Here is a 17,613-nt window from a genome sequence, read left to right on the forward strand (position 1 = left end):
GGTACCCCGAAAGGTTTTACAGAAGGGCAATACGATGTACATGGTTAATAGTTAGGGTGAGCTATTGGAATGACTCGACAGAGTCGCGGTTTGTTCAGATAACTTAAAATATATTGGAGAATATGCTGAGAATGCAAAAGGAGGAAAAGCGATGTGAGGGGGAAAGATCAATACTTGGTAAAATGCATTTCATTTTACACCTTTCATTAGCTAGATGCAACAGATCCGGGTGAGGTTATCTGGGTGAGAAGTTGAACTATGCAATCCCTTTAGAATAACCTTTAGAGATGTTACAAGTGAATCTGCAGTTGGCAAGTTTTTTAAACTAAAAAAATTGCAGGCCAATAGAAATTAAATGTTAATTAATCAATCAATGTCAATTAAATTAAAATGTTAACAACATTTACATAAAAGCAACTTAACTGAAAATTCTACAACATAGAAGCAAAGAGATCTACTCTTTACTCATGAACTAACTGATAGTTAGAATACATTTATTGTTCTGACATTTTTTTGGCGAAACGTTTATTAGCCGGTACAAGTAGCAAGAGGCGGCATTTTAGCAAATGTGAAGCAGTTTCAAGTCATATTATCAGATGAAATCTTGTAGTAAAAATTACAGACTATATCACCTGTAAAATAAACATTAATTAATACAGTTATGATTTACATTCGATAATCTAAAAAAATCCAAGTAGGAATTAACATTTAAATATGACGAAATGCTCTAAACTGCTGTGTGCATAGGATCAATTACGAAGCCTGACACAATTGGAAATTCATTTTCAAGAACTGGCTTAATAAGTCAGTTTGATCTTTTAAGTGTCGTCGGCAGAACACTGGCAGATACGTCAAAATAACAGATATCGTTCACTTTTGAGTATTTAAATCCTCGATTGGATATGCTAAATGTTATATTAACCATGTCTCCCTTTCGAATACAACGATCGCATAACCAATATAACCCTTCTAACCAGAATTACTCTTGGTACGTTTAAAATATGCTCTCGTCAAAACTTCTTCTAAAATGCAGCGCAGTGATGCAGTAAAACAGCGCTCATTAAAGTAAACAATGTCACAATTTGACGGCGACAAACGACATAATTCAAGGTCAAGTTCAAGTAGAAAGCTAGAACCGACATCGGGTTTCTCCCACCCAACATAGAATCCAATAACAAATACAGAAGTGGCAAGCATATTTTCAGATGTACCTGTTGGATGAACGGAATGTATTCGTCCCAGAAGTAATTGTAGCAGCATTTTATTTTTTTTGTTTTGCCACGTCGATGTTGACATATATTTCTTAATGTGCGTGGAATGCCAGCTCCATCAACGATTTCTTCTTCATTGGCGAATTCATCTCGAAGTATATCCTTTTCTCTCTAACGCTTTGAAAGTCAAAGACTTTGACAAAATACAATGGATCTATAAAAAAGTACCAAATGAGTTTTACAATTTGTTTATTCGAGGATATAAAGCCCAGTTTTCTTAGTAGAAACAGGTAAGGGGTTTTCAACTTTTTTTCCTGTAGCTACTTGTCATGAAACATTATTAAAATACTGTCTATTCTGATAAAAAAAATGGCGCCAATAACAATAATTTGTGACTGAATCATATCCATTTCCACCACTAACACTCTTTCTTCCTTTATAGAAAACTAACAACACAGAGAATTACAAATATATAAAAAAATAAATATCTCGATCTTTTGAAGAAATATATATAAATAAAGATATAAATATAAATATAAAATATAAATAAAGAAAACCTGTCTTGCTAGGGAAAAGCCCTAGTTTCTTGTCTCGAGTTATTTTTTGTATATGTTTAGTTTTATTGTATGTAACGGTTCAGCATACCACGCGTGCCGAATCGTCACAAACGTTGTGTTTAAACTTCCCTTCTTGGTCTTATAGTAAAAAATAATGTCCTTTGAAGAACAGAATTTTAGACACAATTTTTCAGAAATCAGAAATATTAACTAACTTTAGGATGGAAAATAGGGAAATATTCGATGACCGACCAATTTTCCTCGTTGCTTGGGTGTTTTGCTTTCCTAGACAAAAACTGGAATTTAAATATGAAGGAGCTTTTTTATCGATTTCTTACTCTTTGCAGTTCATCATCAACCACTTCCCAACTGCATGTAAAATAAGCTCCACATCGGCCGTCTGAAAATATTTTGCCAAACGGACTCGTTTCACTAGGACGGACTTATTCACTACTTTAATTAAGTCAGCTGAAGGAAACCCTCGAATTCCTTTTCGCATGTCTTTTATAATAGAAGGCAAATTGTACAAATCCTAAATAAATTTGACATTATAAGAAAATTGTTAAAAATAGCTCAAGCAGGATTTATTACCTCCCAATTTCTTTTTTGATCAAAAACAGTTTCACCATTCCAAATTCTTCCAAGTCTGACCTGATACTAGTTGATTGTTTTACGAGTCAGTCGAAATGTTATCCTCAGTTTCCGGTTCAACAACTTCGACATTTTCTTGATCAGCAGAAATTAATGTGTCATCGACTGAAGTCTCTCGATGCGTATCACTTTCTTGAACTAGACCAATTTTCACGCCATCATTAGGTCATTCGATGATCAAAATATATGATAATATGAAAAGTATAGTGATAATATGTGTATGTAAGAAGTATGTGTTTGATGGCCCCTAAATCGCACACAATATTTATTTCTTACAGAACGATAGTTTATTTGCCGGTAACTCCCTTATAATGAATAAAAATATTTAAAGTAGTTTGAAAATAATATTTTCTAGGAGTATATTACTGGCGTTAAGAGCCATAAGCTTGACAATCTTATAATTTCAACTGATGCAGGGCTTTACCCCAAAACGGAAGAGAAAGTGAAGTCCTCCAACTAGGGAAAATTGCTGGAATCGAACTGCTGAAGAAGTGGAACGAACTGACAACACATCCCAGTATAAATTCCCAGAAGCTTTTTATGAATGATGGATATGAGAATCTTTTTTCCTAATAAGGATAAAGTAATGAACGTATTATTATCAGGACCTACATAAAAATATTCTTATGGCTGTACATATTTAAACTAGATAGATTTTAACATTTTCCAGTTTAAGGCTTTCAATGAGATTTCAAATTTATTTTCTCTTTATTGTGACTGATGGTTCTGGGCATAAGTCAATATAACTTGAACCTTGGGCTTCAGTCAAACATATGGAAATTTAGCATATACATTAAAGAAAAAATTATTTTTTCTAAAAATTAATGTTATTAATTATAAAATTTATTATTGGCTGAAATATAGCAATTCATACTTTCAAAGTATCAGGGAAAGACCTTTAAGTAATTACGATCGACTGATATCATCGGATCATGACCAACAACACTCTAGATCCATGTTAGAAAGAAACGTGTATTGATATAGAGAAGACTAAAATCAGTAACACAATTTGTGTATAGTTTTTGTCGCGCAAATTTTGTTAATACATGCTTATAAATCTTATGCTTAAAGTAGTCCCTAAACAACTAAAAGCAAAACCATTCACAACTAAAGAAAAAAAGCCACTCGCTGATTTGAATTTATCCTCTAACAGCAAAAATGTTCTAAACAATCATCTCAATACTGGTACCAGTTTTTCAGTTATTATGTTTCAGAAAATAAAATCAACAATTTTATTGTATTGTGGATAATAATCATGGTGAAGAGGTTTTTAATCACGGCGAACAAAATTTTAGTTCCGTCTTTGGTAGAAACATTAAAAACAATTGTAAGTTGAGATTTTCCATAATTAATGTTCACTAATCCCAAATATTTACGTAAGACTTATTTAGATCCTGGGTCATTTCATCCCAACTTGAATTTTCCCTTCGCGGGAAAAAATTGAATGGTCTGAATTTGTTACAGTGTGTTAACAATGCATCAAACATGCATTCTGTAAAATAGCAGATTTTTAATACAAACCGGAAGCTGAGAAATCATATTCAAAGTTTCCGTTTCAGCATTACCTTTTTATGTTAAAATCACGATTTTCACCTTTTTTACCACTTCTTTTCACGGCAGGTAAAAACAAAATCAATAAGAAAAAATGAAAAAATTTCGCTCTTTCAAATGGTGTATTTAAAACCCTTATTTTTTTAAAATTTGTTTCCGTAAAGTTAAGTTAAAATTTAAAACATTTAAAGGCCCTAGCAAAAATCTTGGATAAGGATGAAGCCTGAAATTTAAAACTCATATAGGGACTCAAAATATGTATAAGCATACAAATTCGTGGGCAAAGTAGGCGTGAAATAGTTATAATTGTTTTAAATTGTTAAGTTTGGCTGTATCCGTTAACACGGGAAAACAATTTCAGATGGGACTCGAGTGAGGAGTTTTTTAACTTGAAAATGTCAGGATATCACAAATGCCGTTCTCGACTGGCGGTGAATGAAGATGCCACACACAAACTCTGCATCCCTGTACTACTGTAAGAAAAAGCGATTCAGCTGGCTAATCAAGGCTACCAAGCGTTCAACAGCTAAAGAAGTCATCAGAAGAATAGCGTATCCCAAGCATCAACAAAAGGGGAGAACCAACAATTCAAAATTTCCTCCCACAAGCTATCCAATAGCTACCACAAAATCACACAAAAAAGAACCGGTAGTAATGTCAACAATGCCTTCCAGTCCTTTGAGTCATCCCAGCATGGATTGTATACTGCCAGGTGTTGCTGGAGCAGTGCATGGCCTAGCTTCAATTTCTTGCTAGCGCTCTGTTACTGCTGCTGATGTTATTGATGGTGGTACTGATGAGACAAAGAAATTGGGCAGGCTGACATTAGCTGTGGTTGACCATTCCCTACACAAGAAAAAAAAACAATAAACATTAAAGCAAACAACACTTTGCAATCAATGAAAGAGAGAGAAAGAGTTGTACAGAGGTGCCCTTTAAGTATCTTAACAAACCATTTCTCTGCTTGATAGCATAGGAACAAATGAAATAATAAAATTGATTGACTTGGACCATTCTTCACTGCCAAAAAGGAAATAACTGACTTGTGATTGTTGGAAATGATAAAAACAACTCACTTTTCTCTTTTCTGGGTGTAACCGAAGATTATTCACTTTCGGAATCTACAACAATTCGATATTTTTTTCCGCTCTTTAATATAATTGGTGACTAGTCATCCAAGGAATTACTGCGGTAACCCAATTAAACATAAGGAAATTCAATAAAAATAGCCGTAAATTTATGTTCGGATCAATTGAAATCAGCAGACGAAAATTTTATAGGCGATGAAAATTATTACGCAATTCCCTCAAATTATCACCTAGATAGATACATTTTGTTAAAGATGGTTTTTTAGTAAAAAAGTAGTGTATTATACAAGAATTTGTTTAAAAAAACACATCCTCCAGGGTGTCTACGTTGTTGAACATTAGAATGAAAGCTAAAAGCTTACCACAGCAACAATAAGTGGATCGGGAAATTCTTGTGGAACTTGGTTTATCCAGCTGTCCAGCATACGGCTTTTCATCTAACATAGTTCACTGCCCAGATCACTACGGAGAGGTAGGTTCTATTCTTAATTAATACACAATTAAAGTTTCCAATACACCCTAAAATTACCTAACTCAAGTGCATGATCTCAGTTTTGTCTGACCGGATGATAGATATTGACCAACCAACAAAACATTGTACAAGATCTACAGAATGAGAATTCCAGACCCAACTTTGAATGAAGATTACAGGAGGAAGATGGATGTCTTAAGTTCAATTCATTCAAGATTGATTGATGTGGAGGAAATCGTACCACAAATGAAAACGGAAAGCTAAGCTAAGAGCTTTAGAATTTTGGCCAAAATATAAGAAATTGCGCCATTTTTACAAACCCTTACACTTAATAGCACGAACAGTAGCAAATACACTGATGAATATATACACAAAAGAGAGAAATACACATGATTTCGCCAAAAAAATTTTACACTTGAATTAAAAGCTGTCTCACATACAGAATCTGTTCAAAGTATTCGACTAAACTGGTTTGAACCTGCCTTAAAGGTATCTCTGGGATACTGTTGTTGGCCCTAATGAAGTATTTTAGCTGGCCCATGTTCAAAGATTTTTGGAGAAACGGGGAATCAAGAAAAACCCTCAGTCTGAAGATGTTGAGAGAGAAGCCGAGAAGATCCTCCTAACGACGTCCCTAGGACGTCAGTGTGGTATATGGGCATGCTGTTGAGTTGCTGAATACGTGGACTCCGAGGATGCATCTGGCAAATCTAGCTGCCAACAAAAAAAAAAGACAAAGGACGCGGTCGCAAGGCCAAGCGCCAAAGCCAAGCGCAAAGCCAGGCACCTCAAGATCGAAACCAAGAAAGTGGCATTTGAAAATTTTCAAGTGTCCGAATTTCATTCATTAATCGCGAACGTTCTGTAGTCTGCACTTCTGTAGTCCTGTTCTGTATTCCGTTTCCGTTCCGTTTCCGTGAGAAGATTGTCTGTAAGTTTCAGATATTATCATCGATCGTTTACCATCGCATCAAATTGACTCGACAGCAAACCCAATATAGGTGAGTTTGGACTTTTACACTGAGACTCTTGAGAGTATTGCTCATTGACTTGACATAAGAAAATTTTTTGAACTTCGAAATAATGTTTTTTTTTTATATATCTCAGCTCTCAGGTGGTTTGTCAGGTCTGTCATCGCATCTCATCAAACTGATTCAACAACACTTGGACTTGGCCGACTGCAGACCAGTAGCTGAATGTGGTCTTTTGAGACCGAGACTCCTGAAAGTGTTGCTCATTGACTTGACGTAAGAACTAGTTAGTATGTTTTCAAGATTTTAAAATAAAGTATTTCAAATGAATCAGGTTATTGCGTAAAGATTGCGGTCACCTACTCCTAAAGCAGGTTCTTCACGTGACGATTAGTGCAATTTGCTATCTTTGTCTCCCATGAAAAGGAATGAGACAGACACGTCCACGGCTTCAGAGTCTGTTGAGGACACTGAAGATAATGATAGTGAGGTCAGTGGCCAAACCTGTCACATTTCTTCAGCTTCCAGATCATCGAACATTTCCAAAGGAAGAGGTTCACAGAAAAGAAGTCCCACATGGAATTTTTGTTATACCAATGCAAAGGAAAAGCATTGCAGACCATGTGCAATATCAACAAAATTGCTATAATGGCAACGAAGAAAAATGCAACTGGCAAAATGGAGGCAGGAACACAACAAATATAAGGCTCCATTTAAGCAACTACCATACTCAGAAATTTAAAGAATTACAATCAGAAAAAAACAAGACTTGCTGACGATCTGTTGAAATCATCGTGCAACTCTGTTGCAGGTTTCTTTAAGTCCCAGTCATCCAGCGTTCTTGTACACAGAAGAAATTTTCTTCCGCATAACAGCAAAGCGTACATCCGTCTCCATAAATATCCGATCTACCCCGAATGGCGGGAAATTTTGTTATGCCGCTGCAATTATTCTTAACGCTGTATATCATTGCAGCGGCATGTCAAAATTCTTTTTTTGGTTTATGTATTATGCCATCTAGTGGTCGTGATTGAATGTAGGTTAAGGGGTAAGTCCGGGATATTTGAAATTTATACGATTGGTTAATTAAAGGGGTGTTCTGCACATCGAGTAGCCGGGAATATTCCACGATATTGGAATTACAAATAAATGGCGGTAGACCTTCAGTACTCCTGAAGGGATAAAGTGAACTATAATTAAAAAAAAAAGAGATGGTGTCGTATAATTGACTGTCAATTTAACCGTTTCTTTCTATTATATAGGGGAAGGATTAAAGGGGAGAGTAGTAGGGGTTGGCACCAATTTTTTTTATTTTCTCTCCCATTTCTATCCATCAATACCTTTTTTATATATTTTGGTCTTAAAAAAAAGAGCAAAAATTATTTTATCTTGAACAGTTTTTTGAAAATTTTACAAGTTACAATTCCAGCGTTATTAAAGTTATGAAACGGAAACAAAAATGACGCAACATGCCCCTACAACGGGACTCTTTGTCTTTCCTTGTAATTCTAATGGGAGAACAGCAGATACGGGGGTTGATCTGAAACCTCGATTTTGATGAAATAAATCATAATAACAACGATTTATTTTTTCAGGGTGGTTGTTATATAATTGCCTCGGTTAGTTTTTAATATCCATAAGTAATTTGAGCTAATTCAAAAATTCAGTTGTTCTCAGCAATGGCATTTTCCATAAGCCAACTAGCCCTACGGTGAAAGGCAGAAATAGCCCCAACAAGGTCGTCTACACAATAATATATTTTAAGCCACTATAATTTATTTTCCTGTTTACGCCTTTAAATACAGTCGATAGAGGATACAATTCTCTATTTCACTAGTATTTTTAAATATTTTTATTATAATTCTAAAGAGAATTATCTGGAAAAGCTTTTCGAAAAATCTTACATTAGAAAAGTCAAAAAGTGTTTTTACTTTTTATCTTCAGAACGGCTAGTCACATATTCTTGAAATTTCCAACATTAGTGCGCATGATAATGATGCACACATGATCAAAAGCTAAATTTTTTAAATTAAAAACATAGCTAAATAATTAGAAAAGAGCGACCTGCCCCTAGGCCTTTTAGCCCCACTCTCCCCTATTAAAGCTGGTATGTTATGGAATTTGTTATTAATTAAAAATTTATTAATTGAAATTTTATTTAAATATTATTTATTTATTTAAAATTTTACGTTTGCTCAATAGTTTTCGCATAAAAATCAGGGGTAAATTATGGGAATATTTTGGTAACCAGGAGGTGTTGGTTTTGGACTTTTTGGCGTAAGGACCAAATTCTTCTGCCATTGATGAGGGGAGGCCATTAGCCGCTAGGTGGTCTGCCGAAATGTGTCATGGCGGCTTTTCCGTTTCCGTGTCCCATCTTTTTATCTCTGGTTACAGTCGTCTGCTCAGTTGGTTGCCAGGTCACCAGGAGTACTTTTACAATATTTCTGTTTGAAATTGTAATATATTTGTACATTCTATTTTTATGTTCTATTATAAATCACTTAAATTAATATATGAATGAATTTTTACGTGGATTCTAATTTGAATTAAACGCATGTGCTGAGTGCTGACATTCAACGCCATCTAACGACGTTTCTTTTTATTTTGGAGATTTTAAATTTTATTCTTATTTTGAAAAAGTTCATTATCATTCATTGTCTTTGAGAAATCGAGCTCTTAGACCATGTGACCGGAAGGATAGGTCGGCACAGCTGTTGCGGACCAGATTCGCGTCCGCAAATATTCATTTGGCAACCCAGACACCAACAAAGGAGAAATAAGAAAAGGTGGAGAAAGGCGGAAGATCCCGAGATGGGAGGAAAACCCATTCATTCGTTTTTTCTGACGCGGGCGGCAAGCTACAGTGCAGCTCTGTACGTGGTGCTAATCGTTCGCTAAAAAATACACTGTGTTCATCCGCTATCGAGTTTCGATTGTATTGAAGCAGTTCGTAACATTTTTTGGTGCCGAAACCCGGGAACAAGTGTGCCGTTTCCAGACAGCCACTGTGAGTTTACGCCCCTTTTTTTTTGGGTAGGCGACCCAGACCCGCCACGCAGTAAGTCGAAATTTAAAATTACTTCGTATCAATTCGTATGAATGCCTAAAATAATCTTACGTCAGACTCTTGAAATTAAGTGGCAAGGGTGATGGAGAAAATTGTTCATGAAATGGAAAGGGGCGGACGTCGTAACTATACGCCATTAGTAAATTAAGTCTTTGTAACGCGCAGGGTCCATTTCAAGTGTAAAATGTAAAAGTTCCCTCAATTTTAGTGAAAAAGAAAGAATGTGTCGTCTCGTTCGGTTCCTCCCTTCGATTATCGGTTGTATGAAAATTGTGGGAAATTTGGCATGGTGTGCGGACAAACTCTTGTAAATTAATTTACGCGATCTTGCTTTGGGTTTTGGATTCCCACCATTCGGGCCCTCTAATACCTCCCTTATATCTATGGTTCTAATACCATCCGCGAGGGGCGCCCTGGGAATATCGCTGCTAGCTCTGAATTCCGTATTCCCCTCTTACTTCTTTTTTTTGTTATCGGAAATATCCACGAGGAATTGTAGTTAAGTAGGACTGTGACTAAGGGTGAAACGGGGCTAGATGTGGTCAGACAAATTATATATTTGGGTTTTAACTAATGTAATTTTAAAGAGGTAAATAAGGACGGGTCTGTCTTTCGAAGGCTTGTTTACAGGTCATATAACGCTTCTGAACTTGTTTCAGGTAAATTTCGAATCTTGAAAAGGGGCAAGCGCTACCGCTAAAGAAGTAAAATCCCCGAAATACGACTTCCCGCTTCTGAACCAAGTTCAGGTAAAATATGATATGATACCGTATGTAAAAGAAGTCATATTAATTCGCTTCTGGACTGGTTTCAGGTTAATTCGAAACAGAGATACAGGGTGACCGATTGAGAATCCACTACGTGGAAAATTAGACAACGCTTCTGAAACTAGTCCAGGTAAACCCGTTGTCAAATTCGAAAACTTGTTGAGCAAGTTATAAAAAAAAATCGTCTCTGAAAATTGTGTTTTTTAGATTATCGCAAACCCGAAACCAATTTCAATAGGAAGCCGACTGAAAATGGGGTCCGCAAGCGAGAGCGAAGAGGAAGTCGACGCAAAAACAATCTTGGCAATCCGCACCAGCGCTAAACGTCGCCACACCCGTCAAGCAAACCACCTCAAGACGTTGGTCGACGGAGGAGGAACGGCAGATGACGTGAACGTAGCTTTAGCGGTACTCGAAGAAGCTTACAGCGAGGTGGTGCGAGTGAATGCCAAATACAAGCAAGCAGATAAGGGCAAGGAGAAAGACGCTATTGAATGGGAAGCTGAAATCAACACCTTTTATATGGGATGTAGAAAGGCAGCGGAAGAATATTCGAATAAGGAGAAGGAGAAGTTGGACGCGGCCCCTAACGCAAAAAAGAGAAGACTAGAATTGGAGTTTGAGCGAGAGCAAGCGAAGCTCGATGAGCAACGTAAACTGGAGGACATTCGACAACAGAGTCAACGAGAACAAGAGGACCTCACTCTACAGATCGAATACCAGCGTCAATTGGAGGGCCTAAAATCGCCGGGAAAATCGAGTTTCAAGCCAAGGTTTACTTCCTCCATAAATGACTCGGATGACGAGAAAAGACCAAGAGGACCATGGCCAAAATTATCCATTACACCCTTCAACGGAGATTCCCGAACATGGCCTGATTTCGAACTCTCATTCGGCGCTCTCATCAACAACACCCGAATGCCAGAAGATATGAAGCTACTAGCCCTTCGTGAAAATCTGGAACCGGACGTCCGAAGGAGAGTAGCCAATTTATTTGTTGCCTCGGCTAATTACCAGACGTCGTGGAAGGCCCTAACTGATCGATATGGTAATCGCCAAGCCATCATGCATGCCCACGTCCAAGAATTATTAGCTCTTCAGCCATTCTCGTCGGGAGATCTAAAATCACTGGTCAACATGGCGGCCTTAGTAAAAGATGCAGTTACTAGTGTGAATCAAGAAGAAGGCCAATCATACTCAAACATCGTGAGCCAATTGATTAGAGTCCTGCCAAGCGAGCTTCAAAGAGAATGGGGAAGGTTCGCCTACCCACTACGACCAAGAGTGCCAGGCCTTGCCGATTTTGACAAATGGATAGAAGGTATTGTAGGAGCAGAAGAATTTTTGGGCGCATCAGCATCGCGCATCACGCAAAAATCGCCGCAACCCCCAGCCAAGATGGTAAAATTTGGCCCGACGGTGAGAATGGCGACTATTCAAAATCCAACAAATGAAGACAACACTTGCACGGTGTGCCACGCCAATCCAGGGCATCCTCTAGCATTCTGCCAGACGTTCATCGACTTCTCACCAACCCAAAGAGCGGAAGCAGTCGCGAAAGGAAAGCATTGTTTTAGATGCCTTGGACGGAAACACTTCTCATCCGCATGCAAAAAGTCGACAAAATGCACCGTAACGGACTGCTCCCAGTTTCATCACCCGCTCCTTCATGGATCGGGACGAGTTTTCCCGCGTCGGTCAGGTAACGCAGTAGCCCTTATCGAGCGGTTGTATATTAATTTTCCAGTTTTGGTCGCAATCGTTCCGATATGGGTCATCGTTCATAATGGCGCGTTTCGTACCTTGGGGATGTTAGATCCAGGAAGTGAAATAACTCTGATGCGAAAAGACTTTGCTGAGAATATTGGAGTGTCAGGACAACCCGACGCCCTCCATCTGGGATCGTGCCTTGACTCGCAACTCATCCAGACGCAGTTAATAAAATTTGATATTTCGTCAATCGATAAAAGAAACAAATTCCATGTGGAAGAAGCTATCGTGGTGCCGTCAATTAAAGGGTCAGATAGGAGGATCAACTGGCCAAAGGAGAAGCTTAGGTGGGACCATCTCGCTGACTTAGATTTACCAGAGATAGATTCAGGCAAGGTCGACGTGTTGATTGGGCAGGACGTGGAGGATGCGCACCGCCAACTTGCCACCAGAAAGTCTCCAAACAGGAAAGAACCGACAGGTAAACTCACGCCATTCGGATGGACTGTAATCGGTAGGATACCCGCTTCCATTTTAAAGGGGCCCAGTAAGAAGAATTTATCCTGCCACTCAACCGGAGTAGAAAATCCAAGCGACGCAGACTTGGTTACAGTAGTGCAAAATTTCTACGCCACCGAAACGTTTGGAACATCAACAGCGCCGCTAAAGATGTCAGTAGAAGATACCATGGCTTTCGAGATGCTGGCTTCATCCATAAGAAATGTGGGCTCGCGATTCGAACTTGGCCTACCGTGGAAAATTCCAAGAAAGGAACTTCCCAACAATCGAACAGGGGCGCTACAACGCTTTATGTCAGTGGAAAAACGACTGTTAAAAGACCCGAAAATAGCTGAACGATATGTGACCGCGATCGAGAAATATGTGTTTGATGGCCACGCCCGGTTATTAGCAACATCAGAGCTGGGAGGCGCCAAAGGAAGAGTGTGGTACTTACCCCACCACTACGTCATCAACCCGAATAAGCCAAACAAGATCAGGGTAGTGTTCGATGGAGCAGCAAAATTTCAAGATACGTCGTTAAATGATCACTTACTACGTGGACCAGTGCTATTGGCGAGCTTAGTGGGCATCCTAATCCGATCGCGAGAGGCACCGGTGGCGGTGGCAGGGGATATCGAGGCCATGTACAACCAAGTAAGAGTTCACCCAGACGACCAGTCAGCACAACGTTTCCTTTGGCGGCGCCCAGGGAGTGGTGAGGAGCCAAAAGTGTTTCAGATGTTAGTGCAAGTATTCGGACTCGTGTCATCACCCACATCATGCCTATACGCGCTGCAGTACGCAGCCGAGGCCTACGAAAAATACCCCGAGGTGACGGACATCGTTAAAACCAGTTTTTATGTCGATAATTTCATCGACTCATTCGAGACTGAAGACGGAGCCATCGAAACAGTTAAGCGCATCACGGAAACGCTCAAGGCCGGAGGTTTTAGATTGAATCAATGGGTGTCATCGTCGCGTCTTGTGCTCGCATCAATACCGGAGAGCGAAAGAGTTCACTCATCATTGAATTTAGACCTGGATGAGCTCCCAGTCGAGCGATCGCTAGGTATGATGTGGAATTGTCAATTGGATCGATTTCAATTCACGACGCTACAACCAGTGGCGGTTAAAACAAAACGAGAAATGTTGGCAGCAATCGCCAAGATATTTGACCCGCTAGGTTTTTTGTTACCTGTTACCACCTATGCCAAAGTATTATTTCAGAAGGTATGGAAAACGACGCAGCCGAGCAGAACTTCCCTTCCCAAAGAAGAACCGTTGAAATGGGACGACCAGCTACCCGAGCACATCATCCACAGCTGGGAAAAATGGCGAGCGGAGCTGCCATTTGTAGGAGACCTGACAGTGCCAAGGTGCTTTCGCGATCACCGATTCCAAAAGGAGAAAACAAATTTTGATCTGCATGTGTGTTGTGACGCATCGGCAGTGGCATTTGGAGCCGTTTGCTACATCAGAATGGAAAGCGGAACCGAAATTGATGTTAAATTTGTTTTTGCCAAATCTAGGGTGGCGCCTATAAAAGGCTTGTCGATTCCACGACTCGAACTGCAAGCGGCAGTTTTAGCAAGCCGGATCGCATCCATGGCGCGCAAGGAACTACGACTGCCCATCCGTTCCGTCCGGTTTTGGTCCGATTCCGAAATAGTATTAAAATGGCTGGCGTCAGAAAATCGGCGATACTCATCATTCGTTCATCACCGAGTAAACGAAGTGACGGAGTCTTCAAGTAGTGATGATTGGAGTTTCATAGGCGGCCTCGACAATCCAGCAGATGACTGCAGCCGCGGCCTACGACCAACCCAACTGTACAACCACCATCGCTGGTTTGAAGGGCCACCGTTCCTAAAAGAGCCGATGGAAAACTGGCCACAGTATCACGACCGCCAGGAGCCGAAAACGGAAGATTTGGAATTAATTAAAGAAAAGTTTGTTGGCTCAACAGAGGTTACCCCGACCGACGAAATCAGCGATTTATTTAGCACAAAATCAAGCTTGGCCGACTTAATTGATGCGGTGGTCAACATCACAAGACGGATAAGCCCGACAACTGATACAAACGCACCAGTAGCAGTGGAAGAAAAAAAAGGTGCCCTAAAAATAGCCATTAAAAAGGCGCAGGAATTATGTTTTGCCCCAGAAGTGAAATCGCTGCAAGCCGGGCGGTTGTTGAAGAGGACCTCCAATTTATTAAAGTTAACACCCTTCCTAGACGGAGACGGAATCGTTAGAGTGGGCGGAAGAATAGAGAATGCCTACGAACCCTATAACGCTCGCCATCCTATAGTGCTGGATCCTGACCACCGGCTTACCACCTGGCTCATCATGGAAGCTCATAGCGGCACAGCTCACGCTGGAGTGGAACGAACCTTAGCTGAGGTTAGGACGGCCTACTGGCCATTAAAGGGCAGAAGAGCCATACGACGGGTCGTCAAGAAATGCATCCAGTGTAAAATGCAACGCGCGCGGCCAGCCCCACCGATGATGGCAAAATTACCTAAACCGAGAGTGGAACCTTTTCAACCGGCCTTCACAAATATCGGATTAGATTTTTTTGGCCCGTTCACAGTCGTCATCGGAAGAAGAAGAGAAAAGCGGTGGGCCTGTTTGTTTACCTGCCTGGCAACGCGAGCCGTCCACCTAGAGATGGTCTACCGAATGGATGCCGATTCGTTTATAATGGCTTTTATTAGGTTTTCTCGCAGTCGCGGAATCACGCCAGCGACGGCGTACAGCGACAATGGAACTAACATCACCGCCGGAGAGAAAGAGCTGAGAACTGCCTTTGATAACCTCATCAGCGACCCCAGCCTGCCGAAGAAACTAGCTGAGAAAAGAACGCAGTGGCATTTTTCACCTCCCGCAGCTCCGCATTTTGGCGGCGTGTGGGAACGCCTAGTACAAGCGAGCAAACGAGCCATAAAGGCCGTCTTAAATGAGCGTACGGTGTCCGACGAGGTGCTGGTGACCGTGTTCGTCGAGGTCACGGCATTGCTGAATGGCCGTCCACTTACAAACGTGAGCACCGATCCAACCGACGCCAACCCATTGACGCCAAACCATTTCCTTCATCAACCTCATCAATATGTACCGCCAGACGACCACAGCACCTTTGAAGACAACGCAAGAAGGCGCTGGAGATATGCGCAATTCATCGTGGAGCAATATTGGAAGAGATGGATGAGGGAGTACGTCCCTACCCTAATTGAGAGAAAGAAATGGTTCATGCCGAATCGAAATGCGGAAGTGGGGGATCGAGTACTCGTGATTGACGAAAACACTAGGAGGGGAGAATGGCCAGTCGGGACTGTAGTGAAGGTGTACCCGGACGGCGAAGGGATCGTCCGGCATGTCACTGTGAAAACGGAGTCCAACGAGTATAAACGCCCGGTAACAAAACTTTGTTTAATTTCAGAAGGATCAAAAGACGCCTAATTGCAGCTGTCGGTGGCCTCGGGACTGTTGCGGACCAGATTCGCGTCCGCAAATATTCATTTGGCAACCCAGACACCAACAAAGGAGAAATAAGAAAAGGTGGAGAAAGGCGGAAGATCCCGAGATGGGAGGAAAACCCATTCATTCGTTTTTTCTGACGCGGGCGGCAAGCTACAGTGCAGCTCTGTACGTGGTGCTAATCGTTCGCTAAAAAATACACTGTGTTCATCCGCTATCGAGTTTCGATTGTATTGAAGCAGTTCGTAACAACAGCCATCCTTATCGTTGGTCAGAGCCCGTGACAAACAGAATTTTGCCAACAAAAAGTTTACCTCGTGCCCAGAAAATAGGCTCCTGGCCAGAAAGCTTCCGACTATGTTGCTCTTTTCAAATTCAGGCAACATGAAGTCAGCCAAGAACTTTGTCCCTCCGACAAAGGTAGAAGATGTTAAAAACATGTGTAGAAAGGCGCTGACGAGCAGCGAAGTATCACTGCGCACCACCGCTTCCATTCTAGGGAACTTTTACTTTGGCTATACAAACAATCACCCTCGCTAAGTAGCATCATACAAGCATGCAACGATTTAATACAACGTAATCTAGAAAGGTAGGTGGCGAACTTACCGTTTAACTTACGCTTTTTCCTGGATCAAGAGCCGACCTGGAGTGGTGACTTTTTTATTTGGAAAAAGTCAAACGGAAAGTTTTTTTTGTCCTCGTCAGAACAGGCGGGCAACCACATCAATAGCCTCGAGCCCATTGGGTTCAGACAGCAAGCACGTAATACATGGCAATGAAGCAGATCTTATCTTGCTTGGATAGGCTATACTAATGATACCAACTTTCCTATTTTACATGAGGATTTCAATTGAAATAAATTGATTCTCGTTGGAATTTATATTCTTCAAGTTCAGGTAGATTCGTCTTTTCTTATAGAAGGTTTCTTAGAACCAACTTTCCTTTCAAACACCATTTAGAAAAAATGGAGACGATTCTACGAATTGTAGACGATTTGTGTTTAAAGGGCCTTCACTGGGCTGATGAAGAGAGTCAACAAGCCTAGGAGACGACGACTTATGACAGGGAAAACTTGCTTTCGTTTATAAACGAAGAAAAAAACCAATTGTTGACTAAAATCTTCTTAACTTATATTTGTTATTTTGCCTTTTTGGATAAAATGAACGTACAGGTGTAAAATGTCTGTATTACCATTTAAATACACTCGACTTGACAGTATTTGTCGTTGTTTATACATTATTATGACCACGCTTTCTTTATTAAATGGAATGCAGCAATTTATTCCATTAATAAAAATACCTTAAAATATATGGCCTTCAGGCATTAACTCATTCCGTTTCAACAAACAAGTATTAAGATACTTAATTTTAAGGTACGGTGTATTTTCAAGTATAGATTTGAGATTAAGCTTCACGTACACTAGGATCGTTATTTTTAATTACTTATAGATTAATTTCTCAATTTCATTTTTATAATAGTTCTAAATTTATTACCAGAAAAAGATCCAAATTAGATTGCCACATAGAAACGTCCATAGTTTTACCTCAAGGGGGCCCTTCTAACTGCAAGAAACCTTTGTACTCGATAAAA

General features: G+C 40.1%; 1 protein-coding gene across 1 annotated transcript; it reads left to right on the plus strand.

Annotated features, from left to right (window-relative positions):
- Nucleotides 1-10,590: 10,590 nt before the first annotated feature.
- Nucleotides 10,591-16,005, plus strand: LOC124207656. Its single transcript, XM_046605225.1, has one exon. The coding sequence runs from the start codon at nt 10,591-10,593 to the stop codon at nt 16,003-16,005; it is 5,415 nt and encodes a 1,804-aa protein (XP_046461181.1).
- Nucleotides 16,006-17,613: the final 1,608 nt, after the last annotated feature.

Source organism: Daphnia pulex, chromosome 11, assembly GCF_021134715.1.
Source record: "Daphnia pulex isolate KAP4 chromosome 11, ASM2113471v1".
NCBI classification, from domain to species: Eukaryota; Metazoa; Arthropoda; class Branchiopoda; order Diplostraca; family Daphniidae; genus Daphnia; species Daphnia pulex.

Bases quoted from the DNA above. Each gene is read 5' to 3' on its own strand.
- LOC124207656 (XM_046605225.1), top strand. From the start codon at position 10,591: ATGGGGTCCGCAAGCGAGAGCGAAGAGGAAGTCGACGCAAAAACAATC.